At 41.3% G+C, this 14,685-nt stretch overlaps 1 protein-coding gene across 4 annotated transcripts in view; it reads left to right on the forward strand.

The window, feature by feature from the left end:
• Positions 1 to 14,685, forward strand: part of LOC134039285 (uncharacterized) — an 86,809-nt gene that overhangs the window by 55,993 nt on the left and 16,131 nt on the right. For all 4 annotated transcript variants that reach the window (XM_062485040.1, XM_062485042.1, XM_062485041.1 and 1 more), the window contains 6 exons: positions 3,638 to 3,785; positions 4,057 to 4,193; positions 4,631 to 4,757; positions 5,034 to 5,069; positions 5,284 to 5,405; positions 6,093 to 6,222. In XM_062485040.1, the coding sequence (XP_062341024.1) occupies positions 3,638 to 3,785; positions 4,057 to 4,193; positions 4,631 to 4,757; positions 5,034 to 5,069; positions 5,284 to 5,405; positions 6,093 to 6,222 (700 nt within the window). The remainder of the gene's footprint in view (positions 1 to 3,637; positions 3,786 to 4,056; positions 4,194 to 4,630; positions 4,758 to 5,033; positions 5,070 to 5,283; positions 5,406 to 6,092; positions 6,223 to 14,685) is intronic.

Genomic DNA, 14,685 nt, shown 5'->3' on the forward strand with positions numbered 1-14,685 from the left:
ATTTTTTTAAACCAGTAACCATGACCGATACTTGGATACACATACGTTAGGCCTTTGCTGTTAATCGTGTGATCATTAATGAGTGGTCATCTCAAAGTACAACCTGATTCAGTTGACGTGAGAAATGGTAGCAGGCTTGCATGTAGACCAAGCGCGGGAGTTCTTGAGGCAGCCAGTGTCTGACGTCACGTTGCTTAAAGACTCATTCAGGGTGCCAAAACCCCAAATGTATGTCTTTCGATTAAAAACTGACTGATTGAAGACTGATGACGTATTCCCACCTAACCTATCTATTCAGGAAGTGTCAGTGTGGTGCCGACATGCTGGAAAAAGTTACAAAGGACTTTAAAAAAGAACACTTTTTTTCTCATTAGAACGTTCAGATTTCAATGCATTCCTATGGGATTTTCATCAACGTGTCTTCAACTTGATTTTTCTCAAAATGTATATGTTTTAAAATTGACTAAATATACCTTATTTTGAAGAAAACAACCTACTCTTTCATTTAAGATATGTCTTCCGGTGGTGGCGACCTTCTATGAAAGGTAGCCAAAGCGGCAAAAACTATAAACATTATTTTCATACACTTTCTCAATGTGTATTGCAACCAACATTTGATAGCATTAAGGGGTAAGTGTCTACATGTTAACTGGCATGTTTGTTTTTAATATCTCGTTAGTAGTCGCTAGTTATAGAGCTAAGAAAAGGACGTGGACCTGAAAATTCCGGTGCCAGATTTCTCAGTGGTGTTCTTAGCTACTGTACATTCAGGCTAACTTAGCATTCGATTCAATGCGTTTGCTACCGGCGTTCCACAGTATTTGACAGTTAGCCTTGGCCAAAAATGACGCGATCTATTGTTCACCCTACTTTGTTACAATAGTTTGTTTCAAAGGGGGTTCTTAATGAATTAATGCAATATGAATTGGCTAAATGCTTGAAAATATCTCTAGAAGGGAAAAACTTTGAGGACGGACCCATCCGGGGGTCCGAGGGTACAATTTCCCCAGAAATTGTACCCTCTGTAGTTAAATTCTGGAATATTAAAGATCCCATATAGGAGTACAGATTCAAAAGGTTCTAGTCATTTTAAGATATAGTCATATGCAGACCCAAACAGATTTTTTTTTTCACTTTTTCTGCGGTTATTCAGACCGAAAATCTGCGGAATTCGTATAGCTTTAAAGAGATTCAACTTTTTTTATATTTTTATTGCAAGATTCCTCACGGGGAAATAAACACTTAATAAATATATAATAAACATTAAATATACTGTATATTTTTTATAAATACATAGAGATTTAACAATGAAGTGCAAGGACATAAATATAAATATAACATTTATAAATAAAACACAGAATACATCTACGGTATCTAACAAACATCAAACGACAAACCAATTCACATTTCCTAAATGTTTTCACATTTGAGATTTTTTAAATTATTTAAACAAAATGTGTGGTGTATGTTGAAGTGTTTGTGTGTGCGTGTTTAGGGCTGAATGCTGTTGAACTTTGCAATTAGCAAAAAAAAAAAATTTCTCAGTGAGGCTCCTTCTATGCTGTCTACTGAGGTAGTGGGGAGGCAAAGATGGATGGGTGCTATGTTTGCTAAGACAGGCAGGGCTCAACCAATTTTTTATTTTTTTTTACTTACTGGCCCCAAGACAATTTTTACTGGCCCGCCCAGTATGCCACTGGCATACTTATATTCTATTTTTTATTTTTTATAACATAATTATTCATAAGTATGCAGTGGCATACCGACATCTCTGACGTTGATAACAAACCAAACCGTTTCAAAATAGGTTGAAAATTGAGAAAGTTATGGTCATTTAAAAAGTACATGTAGCATCAACACAATGTTATGGGTGAGCGAGTTGACCGTCGCAAGATGGCCGCCATGTGCGGACGTTCGACTCTGTTGTCCGGCTACGCGGACGAGACATCTAGTGTTTATATATATCTATGATTCAAAGAACAATACTTGGAATGCTGAAGCAGCATTCCAACAGTAAAGAGAAACAGGAAAATAATAGTGATATATATGTGAGAGAACAAAGGTTGTGCCCTTGCCGAAGGCAAAGCACAACCAATTAAAAATCGGGGTATAAACCGCGGCTTTATTTACAAAAAATACGGTAGTTGTTATGCCTTGCCATCAAATTCGCCATAGAGGGCTTAGCTGTTGTGACGATAACGTAACATTGTTCTCATATTTAATGGATAGAGAGAAACCCTCAGGTTTTGCTAACCTGTTCACCCCTTCATGTTTTTCTGTGGAACGACTCACTATTGCAGGCTCACTCCAGTTAAGGTTTAGAAAGAGGCTTTATGCAATATCTCATGCTTTATGGATGTGGCTCTCTTTTTTGTACAATGGCGGATATCACTGACACACGAGCACACACACACAAACACACAGATGAAGAAACACTGCAGAACTCTGGTCCTTCTGAATTATTTACAGCAGTGTGACATTCCCAAGCCCAAAAGTAGGAAAGGAAAACAAGACCGTCCCCGACCATGTGAGTGGTTGAAAATCTCTCCACTGTCCACAGAAGCCAGCATAGACAGGAAAATTAACCTCTTTGCCACAATATTGTGACCGTCTCCTCTTTGCCCATAAACTTCTTATGCTAACAACTGAAACCACCCCTCTTTTGTTCACTTCTAAAACTAAGAGGAAGCTGCCTGGATACAGTTGTTTCTCAAGTTTTTCCTTAAACTGTCAAACTGCTCTTGCTTAGATTTGAGTCTGCTTGTGCAGGAGCCAAATATCTATTTGAATGCCTATTGTGAATGTCCTCCTGTGAGTTCTCCAGACTTATCTCCAGACCTATCCTGTTAGAAGTTATTGATCTCTGTCTCTCATCGCACAATAGAACCGGATGGGAAAGGAGGCATCCATGTTGTTACAATAATTCTGTCTGTCCGAGTCCATTTAGATGGACTTCTCCTGATTAATACAAAGAAATCAATGATAATGTTTTTTTTTTTATTGCTGTGTACCACTTGCACGCTTATATGCACAAACCAGACGCTTATGTAAATGTTTGCTGTGCACACATTATCCCGGTGTCATTTTAGAATCCCTCAGTGTTTGTTTACTCTATGCAAGCTCTCTGAAAGTTAAAAGGTAGCTCTGTAGCCACGTCATGGCATGACAGAAGGCTTCTGCTGGTGCTCCCCCCGCCTCCTGTTGTGTTCCGTGGACGTGTAGTTTAGGGGCATGAGTAAGCCTCTGAATATTTCAGCCAAAGGAAAATGTAAAGTGAGAGAGCAGGATTGATTTCCATTTGTGCCAGTGCAGCGCCAAAGTGTCTTCTCCTTGAACACTTATGAATCATCATTACAACTGTTGTGTGGGTGGGTGTGTGTACGTGTACCTATTTGTGTGCAAAATAGACTCGAAGTGTGTGTGTGTGAGAGGTGTCTTTGAATCCCAAGCCTCATCACCAAGGAGAGGAAGGTGGGGCCATGTTTCCATGGCAGCTGCCCAGCACTGTTTGCGTGTGCTTTCAGCAGTTGGTGGCTGGCATTCACGAACTATTTTGCGCTGTGTGAGAGAGACAGAAAAAGAACAAGTGAGAGAGAGAGATGGCAATGGGGACTGAGACAGTGTGTGTGTCCCGTAGCTGGCTGCTGTACCTGGAGCCTGGCTTTATGGGGCCTGGGGTGGTTCTGGAGGAGGGTGAGACTGTGCTCACCCACCAGCCAGGACAGCACACCACCCAGGACAAGCCCACTGCCATCACCATTGGCTCCATCAGAAGACTTGTCAAGGTGAGGATCATTAAGCACCAGCAGACATTGTAACTGTTGTTCAGAATCAGCCCCACATTGTTTTGGAGATTGTTTACAAAAATAGGAGCCAGTTGTTTCATATCCAAAGTAGTTGTGATAGCCGTTTGAACTCTAGACAAGGTTTAGGAGTCCAGACTGTTTTCTCACTCGTTCACACACACTAGGCATTGTATTAGAATACAACTGATAAACCAATTTTGTGAAATGTCTCCATGTCATTGTTTCTTTCTCTGTCAAACTCACTCTTCAGGACGACAACACCCCAGAAATACATCTCTCTCGGCCCGCAACGTCGGCACAAGATACTGAATGCCTCTGCTCTCAGACTGACAGCCTGGAGACACACATACCTGTCCACCCGTCAAACCTGAGAGTCCAGTCTGGATGGTAAAACAACCAACTCGTAGCCTGTTAAATTGTAGAGGAACTTGATACCATGATGCGTGGGAAGCTGTTACACGGTAGCCACTGGTTACACACACTGAAATAGGAAGTCCAGAGCAAAAACAATGGAAGGGAGTGACTCAGTAAGGGGATGCATCCTTGCCAAGTACCACATTGTTTCAGCGACCTGTTGAATTGTTTAAACACTGAGTCAGTGGGCTCTGAACGGGCTCACAGGCACCTGCTAGGGAAAGGCTGTTTCCTGCTCAAATGGACAAATCCTTCTTGGTGGAAGTAGTGAACTTAAAAACTCCATACTTTATGTCTGACTTGAAACCTCAACTAAGAGTACTGGAGTCCTACTCTATATACATGTAAAATAAAATTTGTGTTGCCTTCGTAATCCAGTGATTATTGCTTGATTTTGTTTACCCTCTTAGCTGGCTCGCCTACGACAGTCCCGGTTGTCATGGGAACTATGTGGTTATGGAGGCTGCTGGTTTATCGACACCTGGCCCGGGTAAATCCAAGGTCACCAGTGTGAGGTCACTGCGACCTTTGAGAAGGGTAAGGGTTACAGAGGGGTCAAAGATCATTCTGAGTAGACAGTTCCTTGTTTCCATAAGCAAGATTTGGGAGACTCCATTTTGTTTAGCATTTATGGAATTAGCTGACACAGAAACGTACATGACAAAGAAACATATCCAAGGTCTTAGATCATTTTATAAAATAATGGAATAGATGACGTGGAAGAATTTGGTATGCCAGTGGAGAGCTTGGAAAGGAAAACCACTGTCTGGTTTTAAAGATGGTATAAGGTTGTTGTTTTTGTCTATCTGATAGGGGGGACTCAAAGTGAGAAGACCTTTCGATCCTAAGGTAAGAGCATGTGACTGGATTACCTTACAACAGGAAACCCTCAATCTGACACTTAACTACAATAATATTCCAAAAAGATCACCGTGTTTATTATTGATAATGAAATTCCTTCTCCATCATCAATCACCACATCTGTCTAGCACAGTTAACCAAAATCCAGCAGTGTCAGAAGTGACCTGTTGCTTACTGCTGTTACTGTTGTTTCATACTGTAGATACTGGTGTTTGAACAGACCCTCTTCCAGGGGCGGGGCAGAGAGCTGCTGGGCCACACCCCTCTCCTGGGGACTGCTACTGGACTGAATGGGGTGGCGTCACTCCGTGTGATTGGTGGAGTGTGAGTGTCTGTGTCACTGTGCTCTTTCCTCTCTGCCTGGTTACTTACACACAGCTGTTGGAGATAGATGAGGGCTTTCACTTCTAGACTCGGATGAATGAACATTGCCAGACCTCCTTTTAGTAGAGAGGAATGAGTGTGTATGTGGTGTGTGTATTTGTGAGACCGGGACATTTTTGGATGTGCTTCAGGGACCAGGGTATAATTGTTTACATACTTGGTCTTTAGGTGTGTCTTCAGCACAGTTTCACAATTACTTGATGATGACATTAATCAGGAATGCTTCTCCTACACTTATCCAAAAGCATCCCGCCTCCCTTTGCAAACATGAGTGAAGTGTGTGTGTGTGTGTTAGCGTATGCATGTGTGCTCAAGGTACAGGGATGATTTATTATGAATACTCTTGATAACATCCCAATTGTAAAAAAAAAACTAAACAACAACAAAAATATATTTTTTAATATATACAAACCCTCCACAATCATAATCAATCAAACTATAAAAATGAATTAACCTTTTGTCTGTACCTTTCCATGGCTGCAGTTCAAATGTTGATTTGTACCAGAAAACACCCATATGGTCATCACAGTATCACTGACTCACAGACTTCTATTCTAGCTTTGTTAGGAGAAATGCGTGTGGGAGTATTTGCACCTCACTTGACCCCTGACCTTTGGTGTTTGACAGATGGGTGGGCTACACTGGAGAGGGATACACAGGGCGGCAGTATTTACTGGAGGAGGGGGAGTATGCTGACTGTGAGGAGCTGTGTGGGACCGATCCTCCTCTGCTGCTCTCCTTCCGCTTCTTACAGGCTGTAAGTCATCTTGTTTTCTTCATTTGCAATGTCAACCTCATGTGACGCTGTAGTGAAAAGCGTGTCTGGTGTTTTTTAGTTTTTCTTTTTCTTGCATATTACAAAAGTTAAAGTGTTGAAGTAGTCACTCAATATCATAAACACCATGTTTATGATCACTAAATACTGATGAATTGTTCTTGTTTACCCAAGCTTCCAGTTGAGTTATGGGCGCATCATGCGTGATGTGATTTAATTTGCATCACTAATTTTAGCGTGGATAGGGGGTCAATGGTCCACTAATAATTGCTAGATGGCGCTTTTTGCACGCAGCCAAGGCAACGTCAGAAACCGAAGTGACCTTCGTCAATCTGTCATTCATTTCTGTGTTGATAGTCGGTGACTATTTCATTAGAAAGATTGTTGTCTAGCCCTTCAATCATTCAGCAAAATGTAATTTATTATAAAGGATGTCACACACGTTGAGGGTTAGACTTCAGTTGGTCTATAAATGCGTAGTCCGACATTATGAACATTCTATTGTCGGCTGACAATGATCACGTCGTTGTCCCGAGTCAAAGGTATAAACACACAGAGACATCATAAATGGTCTGATAGATCCAGGCATAACAATTATTGTTCATAATTTAGTGTCAGGTAGTCTAAGTAGGCCTATTGCAAATATGAGAGGCAAGTGTCACTTCTCACATTTCTTCTGAAATGTGTCCTTTCATTTATTACTGTAACATTGGGACACCCCCCTCTACATCCTTTGGGCCCACCACCCATGGGAGGAACCATGGGAGTCGGGTGCGCTGCCACATGAGTGGCAGTGAAGGCCAGGTGCCTAGACGGACCAGACCAGGGCGGCGAAGGCTGGCTCTGGGGACGTGGAACGTCACCTCGCTGGGGGGGAAGGAGCCAGAACTGGTGAGGGAGGTGTAGCACTACCAGTTGGATCTGGTGGGGCTTACCTCTATGCACAGTCTTGGCTCGGACTCCATATCCCTGGATAGGGGATGGACTCTATTCTTCTCTGGAGTTGACCAGGGTGTCAGGCGACGGGCGGGTTTGGGGATCCTCAAAAGCCCCCGGCTGAGCGCCGCTATGTTGGAGTTTACCCCAGTGAACGACAGGGTCGCCTCCCTACGTCTCTGGGTTGTGGGGGGGAAACCTCTGACTGTTGTCTGTGCATACGCACCGAACAGCAGCTCGGAGTATTCTGCCTTTTTCGAGACCCTGAATGGAGTGAATGGGAGGAACGGCCTCCCCAATCGGAACCCGAATGGATGTTGGTTGTTGGATTTCTGTGCTACTCACGGCTTGTCTATAACAAACACCATGTTCGAACATAAGAATGCTCATAAGTGTACGTGGTACCAGAGCACCCCAGGCCGAAGGTCGATGATCGATTTTATAATTGTGTCGTCGGATCTGAGGCCGTATGTTTTGGACACTTGGGTGAAGAGAGGGGCTGAGCCATCTGGTGGTGAGTTGGGTCAGGGGGTGGGGGACAGGGTTGGGGAGAAACTGATTACAAGTAATTGGATTACTGTAATCTGATTACAAAGTAATTGTAACTGTAATCCGTTACTTTACTGGGATTTTTTTTAAAATCAGATTACAGATACTTTTGAAAAATATTGAGGATTACTTATACATTTGGGAGTAGTCGAATTTCTTTTGAAAAATGTATCCTTTTAATTGCAAAATTGGCTGTTTTATCATTGGTCATTTTCTCCATGACGTTTCACATTTGCTTAACAGACACACTAGCTTGTTAAAACTTTGATCATGGCTGCCTAACAAAGTCAAACGCAAGCGCAAACATCATGTTGCACCAACACACTGCATTTTTCTCCTGGTGTTTCAACCATAAATTTCTGCTCAAAGAAGAAAAAGGCAAAAACACAACAGTTCAATGCCTAGGGTGAAGCTCAGGGGCGTCTTTAGACCCTTTTTACTGGGGCACGTGCCCAGTATAAATCTGCTGTGCCCCAGTAAAATAAAAAGTTGTAGTTTAAACAATTTACTTTATTAGTCAGTGCATTAATTTAGATTGATAATCCCTGGAAAAAAAAACGTTAAAAAAAAACTGTAATGAATGCGAAAAAAATGTGCGCGCTCGCATTAACTATTGATGTCCCTGCCAAAGCTGATATCAATATTGCGTCCCTGAACTGTTGTATCGTGGGTTAAGCAAGGGTAGTTTCTATAGCCGAGTAGTGCACGGTGTGCAGCAAGCTTGAATGAAAAAAATGGGATATGAATAGGGGCCTGTGCCCAAGTAGAGCTTTATGTCTAACAACGCCCCTGGTGAAGCTGCTGTCTGCGTCAAAAGATTCAACTTCACACTTGAAGCATTTGGAGGTAAGGCTATTGGCTAATGATAATTGGCAGCAGGTATACATACGTGTACTGGTTACATAAAAGTTGCCGTCCTCCGCAATAGCAAGCACAAGTTAAATGGGGTTAGCTAGATGGCTAGTCAGCTGCTAGCCCCTTATTTAACCGATTAGTTGGCTAACTAATTAACTTGAAACATTGTCAAGTACAAAAAAAATTAATTGTGGTGAAAGGTATGCTGTATCTTGGCATACATCTATATCCTTTTTTTCTTTTGGTGCACTACCACTGGCCATCAGTCCACCTAGAGTGTAATTCCCTTATTGACATAAATTGGGGTGACCTTTCTATTTATTTTGGAGTGCTACTGTATGTCTTGCTGCAACCGTTTCTGGGGTGCAACATATATATTTTTTGATTTAGTCTTATTCCAGGTTATGTAAACAAACTTCAACTGGTTATAAAATAGGTTTTGAAAGTAATCCAAAAGTTATGGAAAGTAATCAGATTACATTACTGAGTCTGGGTAATCCAAAAGTTATGTTATTGATTACAATTGTGGATGAGTAACTAGTAACTGTAACGGATTACATTTAAAAAGTAACCTACCCAACCCTGGTGGGGGAAGACTCTGGACAGACCTGGTAAGCCCAAGCGAGTAGTGTGGGTGAACTGGGAATGTTTGGAGGAGGCCCCTGTCCGCAAGATCTTAAACTCACACCTCCGGCCTCAAGGTCTTGGGTGCCTCAAGGGGCGGTAACCCTCAAACATCACACGCCATTGTGCTACAAAGTTTGTCTGCTAGCATTTTGTGCTAGCTACCTATTTAAACAGAAACCGCTCTTCACAGTTATTGGTTAAAACAAAGGCATGCAAATGTCCCATGGCTCTTCTTTCATTGGTTCCCTTGCATAGACCTGGCGTGCGTGCATGTTTGAGTGTGTGCGCTCTCTGACCCCTCTAAACTTGACCATATGATTAACTATTTTATGGCCTCCAGTAAGATAGTGGTCAAGCCCACTTGTTTACGTAAGCCTAGTGTTACCCAGAGTTCAGATTTGGGGGTAGGCCTCTCTTTGCACAGAAAGCTAAACACAGTATCATTTTATACAGAACAAAAGTGTTACATCTTCAATTTTTCCGACAGACCCGAAACTGGATAAGCGGTTGACAATGCATGGATGGATGTACATTGGGACTCCAGGTTTCCCAACTCCATTCAGTAGGCTATCTTTCTAGTGCAGTCCCCATAGAAATTGATCAGCCTATAATAGCTGTAATGTTTTGTATGTAGGCTGTGTTTGTCTGTACAAAGTGTTGTATCCCATCCCCCCTCCATATCACCAAGTAGTGAATCGGCAGATTTGGTCTGGAGTCAAGTACCCTTAAATATAATGTTTCACAAGTAGTTATGTCAACTTTCAAGCATGCCTTCTGTGTGTTTGGCATACATTTTTGTTGTACGTTCGTTTTAGCCTACATCCACGGACTTAATAGAATGAATAGGCTAATCTCGGGCATTGCGCACAGGATTAATTTACAGTAATTTAATATACTCATTTACTCATTTATTGTAACTTACTTGACTCATGTATACCTCTTGATATTTCAGAAATGCATTTTTGTTATGTGTATCTGCTTTACAAAACATAGGCTACTTCATTTTACCATCACAATTATTGTTATCGCTAATGGCCGGGTTTCCCAGATTCGTTAAGAAGCTCTTAACACTAAGAGCTTCTTAGGAACGTTCTAAGAGTGTTAAGAGCTTCTTAACGAATCTGGGAAACCCGGCCAATGTCATCACATGGGGAGTCAGGTGGCTGAGCGGTTAGGGAATCAGGCTAGTAATCAGAAGGTTGCCGGTTCGATTCCCTGTGCAAAGTGACGTTGTGTCCTTGGGCAAGGCACTTCACCCTACTCGCCTCGGGGAGAATGTCCCTGTACTTACTGTAAGTCGCTCTGGATAAGAGCGTCTGCTAAATGACTAAATGTACTGACAAATAAGAATTGCGCTTACCTGTCGACACACAAATGTCTATGTAGTGAAAAAAAATGCACTTCATAGAATTCAATTCAATTTGTTGTCAACATTTTGCATAGGCTATACATATTTTGCTATACATCAAATTTAATTTAGGTTATAACCGTCTGAATTACATACTTGTGCAAGGGAGCCTTTGCGACATCTGCTGATAGAAAAGCAAATCTCAGCCTTGAAAGGTAGAGAAAAAAATGGGAGAATGCGCAGCCGTCAGCAATTGAACAGAAACCGGAGGAAAATAGCTTTTCCCTGTGTGGGTATTATACTGGGTGATAAAACATATCTAAAAAAGCAGGATCCTGGAATTTGATCCAGTGCGAAGGTATCTTTTTTTTCTTCTCTTCACTGCGGTGAAATGACCGGTGTTACGTCCCAACTGGTTCCCAATTTAACTGGTTCCCCAGCTGTGCGTGCACCTATCAGTCTGCCTCTATCACCAGATTCGTCAAAAATTCACAAACATATTACTGGCGATTTTCAAGTCGGATCTCATATTTGCTGCGGCAAATATGAAAGTAGGCCTATAGGCTACGTGCACACTACATTAGGCTACCATTCGCGACAAAATAAATGGAGACAAAATAAAACATTTGCAGGCTCGCATGAAGTGGGATTCGATCGCACTAGAGCAAAAATACGTGCGCACCATAGTCCGTTGATTTACACCGCGAGCTACACTAGCTCACAAATTTTAGCTAAATCGTTACGTATTTGTTAACTACGTTGGCCTTCAGGTAACACTTTGATTTGGCTTCTTCTGAATCAACTGGTTCCCATAGACACTACCTGAATGTAGGCTACTATGCACATATTTTGGGTTGTTTTCGAGGCAATAGCCTTATTTTCCACGACATCACAGCTCCTTCTGACACCACATATTAAAAATTCATACTAAGAACGTCGCTGCTAACCCAGACAATACGATCAAAATATGCGTAACACAGCATGGAAACATTCAATTCCTACTACATTACAGCCATTCACGCCATAATAAATTATTATAACATTTATTTATTGTTATAAATTATAACAATGCATGTGTTTTTGCTCGTGGGATCGAATCCCACTCAAATCTTTTATTTTCTTAGCTTCCATTTATTATGGCGTGAATGGCTGTAATGTAGTGCTCACTACATTTGTTCAGAATATACAATTATGAAATGAATTGATTTCAAGATATAGCGAATAAACACTCAGCCATAGGCTACACGAAATCGCATAGGAATTGAATGTTTCCATGTTGTGTTACGCATATTTTGATCGTATTGTCTGGGTTAGCAGCGACGTTCTTAGTATGAATTTTTAATATGTGGTGTCAGAAGGAGCTGTGATGTCGTGGAAAATACGGCTATTGCCTCGAAAACAACCCCAAATACGTGCATAGTAGCCTACATTCGGGTAGTGTCTATGGGAACCAGTTGATTCAGAAGAAGCCAAATCAAAGTGTTACCTGAAGGCCAATGTAGTTAACAAATCCGTAACGATTTAGCTAAAATTTGTGAGCTAGTATAGCTCGCGGTGTAAATCAACTGACCATGGTGCGTACGTATTTTTGCTCTAGTGCGATCGAATCCCACTTCATGCGAGCCTGCAAATGTTTTATTTTGTCTCCATTTATTTTGTCGCGAATGGTAGCCTAATGTAGTGCGCACGTAGCCTATAGGCCTACTTTCATATTTGCCGCAGCAAATATGAGATCCGACTTGAAAATCGCCAGTAATATGTTTGTGAATTTCTGACGAATCTGGTGATAAAGGCAGACTGATAGGTGCACGCACAGCTGGGGAACCAGTTAAATTGGGAACCAGTTGGGATGTAACACCGGCGCTCGGCACTTCGAATGATAACACAAAAACAATCACACCCTGTCTGAAGGCGTGAAAAGGTCTAGAATATTTCAAGGGAGATTTCTCTGCTAGAGCATTCCAGCTTTACAAAAAGTGAGCATACACTGTGATAAGCAACCAAGTGCCAATGGGAAGAAACATAAGAGCAAGTAGTTAAACAACTTACAAATTAAACAACATGAACCTAAAAAATGCAAGAGTGTACCTGTAGGAAAGCAAGCAACAACTAGACAGGGTACAATTTCTGGGGAAATTGTAGGGTGTGCTTGCTTGCGTCGTTTGCACAGGGGTCCGTTTTTGAATGACATTTTTACAACTGATATTTCTGTATATTTTATATAAAAATGCATACTTATTATTTATAAAGATGACATAGATTTAAAAGCATTTTTTTTTGCTGCTCATTTACAACTGAAAATACGAGTGAAGTGTAGAATGAAATAGATGTCTTCTCATTTCCCCTGCAAGAGGCAGCCTCATCGTTGAAACAAAACGAATAAATTTGGCAGACCGGTGTAAAAATTGACCTAATCTCTATGACTTAAACGTCATTTTAAGTTTTTCCCTTCTCATGATATTTTCAGGCATTTAGCCTACTCATTGCATTCATTCATTAATAAAGAACCCCCTTTGAAGATTATTCTACGACGTTACCCGGCAGTAGAAGATGGAATCGCGATTCAAACAGTACCATCTGCTAACTGAAAATATGCCCCCCAAAACGTAAATAAGCTTGACATTTATTTAGTGGAAAATCGCTCATTCATAAAAAGCTCCCTGGTAGCGATCATTGTCAGTAACAACGCAAAATGCGATATAGCCCTGTGTGGAGAAGCTGCCCCGGTAAATTGTACTACTACGGTACAGTACTAGACTACTGCTGTGTTCGTCTTGGTAGCGATTGCGTTGGTTGAATTGGATTTAACGTTCCGTTGTACGGTTTAAGATGAAATTAATTATTTTCATGAACAGATTGACAACGTTTAGGCTGTGGCAATGAAGTTCAGGTTAGTAGTTAGACTTTTGATTTAAGTAAGGGGAGTGCCGAACATGTTCTGTCGCCGTTTGACTTCCTAAACAGCTGTGTAAGTTAGATGTTTTTGTCGTGCGTAAGCTACAGCGTTGCAGTGAGCTACACTGGTTTGAAACCACAGGTAATGGTAATTTCACCAACAAATCGTTTACTAATGTCAGAATAAATCCTACAACGAAAATGTATATGTGAGGAATGTTTATTTTAACGATTGAAAACAGATAACGCTACATCATAGACCACTGTAGTATGTGTTGCCCGGGCAACACAGGCTAATGTTATGATGCTAATACTTCAGTGAAATAGTAGACTACTGTTTCCGAAAGTAGATGTACTTCCTTAATAATATCAGCTTATACTGTACATTACACATCACAATTGTGTGTCATATCACAAAGTAAAATGAGTAAATAGTTATCACCCTGGCCTCTTTGCTTGTGGCGTTTCTGCAGCTGCCTTGCAGTAAAGCTATAGTTAGCCTAGCTATCCCCCAAGTTAACAGATGCGAAACGAATGTTCTGCCAAAGGTAGTCACGCGTGTTTTCGTGACGTTAGTGACGTAGTGACGTTAGTAACGTCAGTGACTGTGGCTAGCAAATTAGCCACCGTTAGCTTCACTTTTCGCCACAAAAACTTAACTTCAGCCTAAACCATGCAATGGAACGTAAATTCCAATAGAAGCAACTCAATCGCTACCAAGACGAAACTTTTGACACCTACGTTGTCTATGTAGGCCAAATATTGACTGAGTTTTAGGGGGGCAAAAAGAAAAAAAAAAAGAAAAAATAATAATAATATATATGTGAGAGAACAAAGGTTGTGCCCTTGCCGAAGGCAAAGCACACCCAAATATATATGTGAGAGAACAAAGGTTGTGCCCTTGCCGAAGGCAAAGCACACCCAATAATATAATTTACAGCGAGTACAAGTAGTTGACTCAGTTGCAACTAACCAACAAGTTGCAAGTAACCAACAAGTGAAAAAAGTCCCTCGGTAAGTGTCATCGTGTTCATGGAGGAAATAAACTAACGTTGGATCCAACAAATCTTTCTTAAGTACCGTTGTACTCCCTATTAACTGTTTAGTCCGCCACCACTTAGGCTAATAACTTCTGTTAAACTTGAGGGTGTCAAACGAACGACAAAATCAGTCAGGAAATGCATGTCACCCTCTGTATATGGTTAATATTGCACGCAGCACGGATTATTTACCAC

This window comes from Osmerus eperlanus, chromosome 19, assembly GCF_963692335.1.
Source record: "Osmerus eperlanus chromosome 19, fOsmEpe2.1, whole genome shotgun sequence".
Classification (NCBI taxonomy): domain Eukaryota; kingdom Metazoa; phylum Chordata; class Actinopteri; order Osmeriformes; family Osmeridae; genus Osmerus; species Osmerus eperlanus.